Source organism: Halyomorpha halys, unplaced genomic scaffold, assembly GCF_000696795.3.
Source record: "Halyomorpha halys isolate HHAL.00 unplaced genomic scaffold, Hhal_1.1 Scaffold28.1, whole genome shotgun sequence".
Classification (NCBI taxonomy): Eukaryota; Metazoa; Arthropoda; class Insecta; order Hemiptera; family Pentatomidae; genus Halyomorpha; species Halyomorpha halys.
In genome coordinates, this window is record NW_027110130.1 from 1,181,410 (window position 1) to 1,190,469 (window position 9,060).

General features: G+C 34.6%; 1 protein-coding gene across 1 annotated transcript in view; it reads left to right on the top strand.

The window, feature by feature from the left end:
• The first annotated feature begins 6,705 nt into the window (after window positions 1-6,705).
• LOC112210035 (zinc finger protein 711) overlaps window positions 6,706-9,060 on the top strand; it is a 15,514-nt gene continuing 13,159 nt past the window's right edge. The window contains exon 1 of the mRNA XM_067048220.1: window positions 6,706-6,889. Within this exon, the coding sequence (XP_066904321.1) occupies window positions 6,706-6,889 (184 nt within the window). The remainder of the gene's footprint in view (window positions 6,890-9,060) is intronic.

Below are 9,060 nucleotides of genomic sequence, written 5' to 3' on the forward strand. Positions count from 1 at the left end.
GCCATCTATGGTAGCCTTACTTATTTGAATTTTCAAACAGACAATTATAGCGAGTAGGTCGGTCGATGTACATGTCAAAATATCACAAGAGGAGATCATAACACACATAAAAATCAATCCTTCCTCGCCGGACCCGCCCTGCTAAGACCCCTGGGGAGCGATGTGTCCTATATCACTTTTAAAATATTAGCCTAATACGGGAAAAGGAGAATTTAAGATAGTTTAATCGAGTAATATTTAAAAAGCGCCTGAAAGTGAAAAACGGCCTGAAATCCTCCAATGCCGCCATCTGTGGTAGGCTTACTTATTTGAATTTTCAAACAGACAATTATAGCGAGTAGGTCGGTCGATGTACATGTCAAAATATCAAAAGAGGAGATCATAACACACATAAAAAGCAATCCTTCCTCGCCGGATCCGCCCTGCTAAGACCCCCCCTTTTTTTTCTGACCTCCTAGAAAAATAAACATAAACAAATTAAATATATACAATAAAAATGGATGTATATATGCAGGCAAATATTGATCTTGGTTTGCCACAGTGGCATTATAAGATAAGTTACCGGGTTCGCTGAAGGCGGTGTCATCAATGATGGCATGAGTCTGCCGTAAGCGTACTAGGAATAGGGAGGGGCTATTCCGGCTGGCGTAACTAAGACCCCTAGGGAGCCATGTATCCTATATCACTTTTGAAATATTAGCTTAAAACGGGAAGAGGAGAATTTAAGATAGTTTAATCGAATAATATTTAAAAAGCCCCTGAAATTGAAAACGCTACGAACTTATTTTACAATACAACATATCTAATTCTTTTTTTTTGTAATTTTTGTTTATTTATACTTTACACTGTACTTATAATTTTGATTTTCTTTATATCACATTATTAATTTTAATAAAAATTTTCACATATTTTACTTCTTTTACTTTAGCTTTGTTTACTTTTATTTCATATAACCTCATTCTCATACTTTATTTTGTATATTTTTTAGCCCTGATGAAGTGGGGCGAAACGTTGGCTCATATTTAACAGTTCATTTACTGATTGAGTAATTTTGACCACCTTCCTTCTTTAATAAATAATCATCTGTCACAGTCGGACTTGACGGAAGCCAGTAGCACAGCGCCTTGCATACTAAGCTACCCCACTTCCCTCTCAAAGCCTATTCCTAGATTTGTATTGACACTTTAATAGCTCTAAAAGCCCGAAAAGTACTGTTGTACTAATATGTATAGAACATTTCAGGAAATCGGCCAACCACTCTTAGTGAGCTGAAACGGACGTGAGGCTTCTAATATATTTAATTAAGTTGAGTTGTTGAGAGTGACTGGCGGGAGTAAGGAATGAAGTTGGGATTGAAGTTGGCTCCTGGAGATAGGACAATTAGCTTCCCGTCGGGACCAAAACATCCACTCGTCGGTAATTGCCACTCCACTCGTCTAAAAATTAGATTTAAATCACGCAGCTCCATCTACTATCCTCCCTCTCTCTTAAAACCTCCAATTCATAACCTTAAAATTCCAATTTACGCAACCCTATTTATTTAAAAAATATTTTTAGGAAACGATGATAAGATACCAATAAACAAATTTTTAAGTCCCTCAAATACAATTATGATATAGAGATCAACGTTTTAGGTATCATAATACAAATTCGATTACATAAACATAAAGACATAGCACTTCTCAGGCTAAACGCACACTAATTAAAAAATTTGGTTGGTATAAAGTTGCCGGCCTGTGTTCCAAACGCCCGCCAGTAACTGAATAGTTCTTAACATCAGTTTCAAAATATCATCGAGGCTGCATGCGTTCTTGTTTTAAGGAAGAGGAAAAAAAATATGGAAAATTTTGGCACCATAAATTGGTTAGCATGAGGTTATAAATGGACAATTTAATAAATTCATTGCTAATTTGAATTTTTTTTTAATTCATTTTTTCAGGAAAGTTTTGAGAAATCTTTTCGTCCAAAAGCTCAAGAAGAGAAAAAAATTAAAATTTCACCCTAAGTTTAGATTGCTTTAATGAAAACTATGTATAGTCAAAATTGATGATGCTGCCAAGTTTATTTAGGGAGAATAAAAATAGTGGCTGTATCAAAACTTTTTTTTTTGTTTTTTAATAATTTATTCACTGTTATTTACAACTGTATACATATAAACACATCAAGTAAATTTGCTGTAAGTAATATTATGAAATGGTACAAACATGTGGAGAATCTACCCATTGATAGAACTCCAAAAACATTTCAAAAGGAGAAGATCTCGAGGCCATCTTTTTTTCAGACGCCTAGAAGGATTATTAGGTAGTGAAGGAGAAGCCAGGTTAGAAACGAGTTGGTTTGTGTGGTTGGGAAGTTTATCATGGAAGGATTGGTATCTGGTTCTGGCCAAATCGGCAACATATGGGACATAGAGGTCCTGATGGATGATTTGGTTTGTGACAAAGTAAGGAGCATTAAGGATTCTACGAAGGATTGGATTCGAGAGGAATTCGATTCAAAACTTTTAAAAAAACATCACTCGAAGCTCCATATCTTTAAAACTACCTACAACACTAGAAAACCTAACAAAACATCTTTCAAAGTAGAGTAAATTAACATATATATATATATATATATGAACATTAATAGAACTGTTCACTAGTTTCCGAAATAGAGTTTTTTTAAAAGCAACATTTCATAAATGTTATACTGAAAAATCAGTAGTTAGTGAATTCATTTTGGGAAAAATACATCTCAAATATCATTAGATATCTTCCATTAGGTCTCTAATTTAAGCTAGTTGCTTGTTATTTTAAGTTGTTGGTGATATTTATGTTCTTAATAGTTGTTTTCATGATATTTGTCAAAATAAAATCAAATAAAAATTGTTCGGAAAAAATATAGTACTTCATGAGCCGAAAGATATTTATTTATATCACATTCAACTAGCTTTAATTTGAGTACTCAAAGGGAGAAGATTCAGTAAAGTATTTATAATACATTTCATGTATTATACATGTATGTGTGGTAAATCTAGAAAGAATTATAAACCGGATGATAATGCCTTTAATAAGCAAAAACTGAACAAACATTACAAAACACAAAGACATTGCTATAACCATACCGTAAACTTTACTGACAACAGAACTAATTCTACAAACAGCTGTTTTAACACATATGATTTCTTATTTTCATATTCACCCGTCTCTAATAAAAAATAAAGTCTTTGAGGTGAGCAGGTGGTCTTCTTTCACGACTAGGACAATTCACTGATGATCTTAAAGGTGCCCCCCTTTGGTTCTGATTTAGTTTTTCTTCAGTTCCTCTATTTGTCACCAGGGCTGCCTAGTGAAAAGGCTTTTGAGTTGTTTCCTGACATGTATATTTCATTGGTAAGATTCTCTAGTTATGTTAAAGTATTCCCAGGAGGTGCCATGAACTGGGTTGAAATAGTTGACTCTCTACCATCCGGAAATTTGATCTGATGTTCGGAGTAACATTCCAGAAGCTCAACTTCTTGTACAAGGATCGTATTTAGTCGCTCTGATGTGATTTTTCATGAAGACTGGATCAGGTTTAGTTAACCCCGTAGTCATAGAGCAACGGTTAAACGATCGTCGAGGATGGGTGATCATACGTGCGGGGTGGCGTTGCCGAGGAGAGACTTTATAGAGCAAAAGTGGCCAACAAGTCGTTCGGGATCGACCGGTCCTTCGCGAGGCCAATTTTTGTCGATTACTCGCAATGCCTTGGGTGGAATTCCATGTACCATGAACTTCGAAGCGATTTTACAAGACAAAACTTTCTAACAATATTTTAATGTATTATGGGAATTCGCAAAGGTTATAAATTTCTATAATTCTGACAGTATGACCATGCCCACACAGCACAATATATTTTGACTTACGTGCTACAGTTGTCACCGTATGCAACGCGTGGACACTTATCTTTGTCAGGATATATACACTTAATTATGATTCTTTGGTTAGAGACATACAAACTCAGTCTTTCCGTTAATGTTAAGGCAACAGAGTAAATTCTAAATCTGTTTTTATCTGTAGCTACTTTGAATTAATAAATATTGTTAATAATTATACATGTTCTTATAATTCTCCTGGACATGAATTTTGAGGCCCTTTACATAATTATTGTTGTTTTTACGTAAGTACATACATGAACCATATGCCTAAATTTCAGTATGAGATGTACTCAGCGTAGAGGAGTACTCTCAATTTTCCTGGGCCAAAAAAAAAAAAAATCATAAACAAACCGTGAAAGTTAAATATTGAAATCAAATTACTTCCTGTATACGCAACGTATTTGAAATCGAAATAAAACCGTTAAACAGTTTGCTGCCTACCTCCTCCCTACTCCTCCACGCTTCCGCTTCATTGTTTCTTTCTGTTTAACCGATTCCTTTGAACAGGTATGTTGTCCTGACTTGCTCTTTGGTCATTTATTATCATTTTATATCATTATTATTATTTATTTATTTATTTTTATTTTTATTATTCTTTCATGACGTTTATTTTATCTCTATATATATTTTTTTCCCCGTATTGTTTTTGTTTTATGTGCATCTCCTGTACTTTTTTAGCTTTATATTTTACGTATTTTTATAAAGAAATTTTTACTCTTGCCACTGTTATTTGTTTTTATTCTTATCATTGTATCGTATCTTTGTATTTTTATTCTTATCATTGTATCGTATCTTTGTATTTTTATTCTTATCATTGTATCGTATCTTTGTATTTTTATTCTTATCATTGTATCATTTTGTATCTTTTTAGCCCTGGTGAAGCCCTCGAAAGTGGGGCGAAACGTCGGAAAATAAATAGTTGTAAACTATTTTTGTTTCACTTTTGACCGCAACCCTGACCATCTTCTTATACATCAATTTTTACGGTCAACTATTTATACATATATTTGAAATCAAATTATTTGCCCTACTGTGCATTTTTATAACAAAGTTTTCATATTTACGAACAAATAGTACAACTTATAACTTGTAGTTGATAATAAAAACAAAATAGCATTTTAAGTATGTAAAAATCTGTCTTGAACAAGTATGGGAAAATAGAAATTTTTAGATACTGCATGTACGGAATAATGCATTCAAATGTTGGGTCTGGAAATTTATTTTCTTCGTGAGCCTATATCTCGAAAACTTATTAATAAATAGTTATGAACATAAATTCTTTTTATCTACCCATACCTCACTGGAATGCACCTTATACTGAAACGCAGTGTATAAACTTAGTATACATTTCACAACCCTTCTCACCCCTTGACTACGCCTATGGAAGTCGATCGAGACACACTTTTAAGATAAAATGTAGATCTCATGTACTGAAATGTTGGCCACTCCTGGTGTAGGGTGAAGAGTTATGCCAAGTACATCATCCCATTGCTAACGTCTTTTGAGCAAGCATAATTCTCTTCCAAATTATACCATTATATTCCACTTGACCTTTTCTATGTGGATTATAGAAGTCGTCCGACTAGTAGCAATACCATGGGAAGTTGTGAACGATTTTAGTTCAGTAGATTTAAAGGAACTACCTTGATCTGAATGGATGTAGGTAAGCGTGCCGAAGAGAGCAAAAAGGTTAGTCAAGTGCTTTATCACTGTTCTGGATGACGTGTCAATGATTGAAAAGGCGAATAGAAATCTCGAGAATTCGACCAAACAGAGGTAAAAATTATTCGATTGACAAGAGACGAATAATTTTTATTCGATTGACGAGAGACGAATAAATTTTTATTCGAATAAAAATACGACTAAACAATCCGAATACTTTTTTCTTCGAATATTTAAAATACTAATTCAATCGAATAAAAAATTAGTCGATTGAAAAATTATTCGAATAAAAAATTAGTATTATTCCAATAAAAATTTGATTTTTTAAATTTTAAATTCACTTATTTTTTTTAACCATGAAGGTGGTAATTGAAGGATTTCTAATGTATGAAAGTCCTATTTCACATTCTCAGACGAGTACAAAACGAAAATGCTATCGATTTTAAGATCCCATATCGATTTATTTTAATTTTTTTATTTCCAACACATAGGGGCCAATTTTTAGGTTTTGGAATATGCAGAAAATGAAAATGCTATCGATTTTAACATCGCGTATCGATTTATTTTAACTTCCTTGATTTCTAACATGTTAGGGTCCCTTTGTACGTTTTGAGGAATGCAGAATATGAAAATGATATCGATTTTGTGATCGCTTATCGATTTATATGAACTTTTCTGATTTGGAGCCGTGGCAAGTGTCACATCTATCCAACTCTGGCCCCTCACTCTAACAAATGTGGGACCAGAGGGCTCGTTCATAACGACGGGTTGACGCCTCGCCACGCTCTCCTCTAGCAGTCTACCTCTGGCATCTGTGTGGACCGAACCCCAGGCCGTGATCCACGAATTGCTATCGGAACAGACTATCACACTTCTATACTTAAGTTCGACAGCCTCCACAGGAGCTTTATTATCTTCAACATTATCATTAACATTGGTCTGTCGAGGCGGCATGTATATTGAAACCAGGGCAAATGCAAGTCTGCCCCATCTGATAAAGCATCCTGCCTTGTCTGCTATGGTGAATTGCTTCAGTTTCATTACAGAACGGGACTGACTACCACTATCGCTGCTCTAGGCTTCATCTCACCACTACCTAGCGCGACCACCCTCGATGTTGTACCAAATCCTGTGACCACATCCTTATGACAGCATGGCTTCTAAATCGCCAAGATGTCAACACTCCGGGCGAGAGATCTCAATTCGTCCGCGACCACTCACCTACGGCCTATGTTGACCTGCAGGATATGCAGCCTATGCATATCGAGTCTTCTTCACCTGCATCACCATCATCTCAAAATGTAGCGGGCACTCCCTGCTACCCGCGCAGTCTTTCCTCGCTCTGCCACTCACCTTACAGTTTCTACAACATGAGGGTTCACCCTTCTTCTTTCCAAAGCACTCCTTAACTTTATGCCCAGTCCCCGGGCTCTACCTGCACGTCAACTCCTTTATACAGGCTTTGGCAGGGCGTCCGTATTCTTGCCATCGAATACAGAGCAAGGGGTCCAGATAATCTCCGATGGTCAGGCTCCACCAACCTCCGCTGACGTCCTTCGCAGACAGGGGAAGGAGGGGAGGCGAACGAAGGGAAAATCGTTCGCCTCCCCTCCTTCCATTATTCTAGTAGCATTAGATGCTACAATGGTCAAGTCATGACCACCATTGCAGCATTGCGGATGTATGCTGACAACGTCGGGGAACCCGCTTTCTTGTTCCCTTTGACGCCGGTAATGGGCTCCGTGTCCCTGCACTATAGCATAATTATTAATATTTCCTTCCATTTGGATTTAAGGAAATAGCATTTTATACCTACTGCCAGTTATAACACAGCTGCCTCTAGCCTGAGGCACCCGCTAAAAAACGCTGAGCAGTACGCCACCTATTCTAGGAACCGTCGCGCCTGGAGTTGAATTTGGTTTTAGTCCACCCTGGATATTTTATTTCCCAGATTCCCACCATTTGTGGCCATATGAGGCTAGACTAAATTGAAGTTTTCTCTATTCTATTTCCTTTTCTTTCTTTTTGCTCTCTAGACACACCCCTAATTAAATCCCGACAGCATGTTAAAACTTTTTACATTTAACACATTAGCATAAATAACCCTTCTATAAATTTTAAATTAATAGTTCTGTAGACAGTTAAATAAAAAGGACTAAAAACAATTAAATTGGTTAAAATTATAAACTAATTTTTAAAATATGCAATGAAGTTAAAAATATAAATACATCAGTTAGTAGGTTAAACTATATAAAAATGTTAAACAAACATAAAATAGGCTAAAAATATATAAAAATAATTTTAAAGCATTAATAAACATATGAGTATGCCAGTATTTAGTTTTTTTCACTAATGCATAGTGTTATAATATATATAGTGAATAGAAAATATTATAGACCCCTAAAAAAGTATCACTTTGATTTATTAATACATAAATAGTTTAGTGAATAATAGTGGTGCATTATTATTCTCTTAATCTATCATAATTATATATTATATAGTATTATGTATAATAAATTATCTATAAAGTTAATATAAAATTTATAACATTAACAAATAGCCCGTAAAATGAAGAGAAAGTATAATAAGATAATTGGAAGAGTAAGTATAATACAATAACAGACGTACAGCCCAAGTGTAACAGAGCTCCACGACAAAAACGAGAGCTTAACTGAATGTGGTGAACCGCGGTGTCTCTTTGTGGAAGAAACTCTGTCCGAACATTTCCCAGATAACTGACCAATGTTCAAGCTCTTATGCAATTTTATCCTATTTTCCGCTGTCCGTGATCGACTCTAATTTAAATTTTGCACCCGCACCCTAACTATTAAAAAAGCAAATCATCATACATACCAATTACAAGACGATTGAACGGTCAAGACAAAACATTTTAACACAAGACTGCAGCGAATGAAATGAACGCAAAATATCTGAAGGTTCTCTAAGGATGTGATAGTTAATTTTAATTAGTAAATGGAAAGAAAAAACATAAAATTATGTTTTTCCTTTCCATTTACACCATTATTTTTTAATAGGTATTTATAGAAAATAAAGCAGTTTGCTTCAGTACAGTTTTTTTTTTTTTTTTTGGAGTTTCGCCGATGAAAATATAATAACTTAAACTGGAGTTAGGTCTTCCTCCACCTGAAACTTCTGGGAGCTCTTAAAATCTATTTGTTTAGAATTCAGGACCAAGATATTAATAAAGTTAAACTAATCAATAAACTTTTATGATAATACAATTTGTGAATTTACTTTTAATTTCTTCGAACAGGGACTAAATCAATTCGAAAAATTCTCGTTTTTTTTTAATTAACTTTTCCTTGTTTTATTTGTCCTTAGATGTTATTTTTATGCTTACTTATATGTTAAATATATAAAAAATATATATCCTATTGTACGTTTTGAGGAATGCAGAATATGAAAATGATATCGATTTTGTGATCGCTTATCGATTTATATGAACTTTTCTGATTTGGAGCCGTGGCAAGTGTCACATC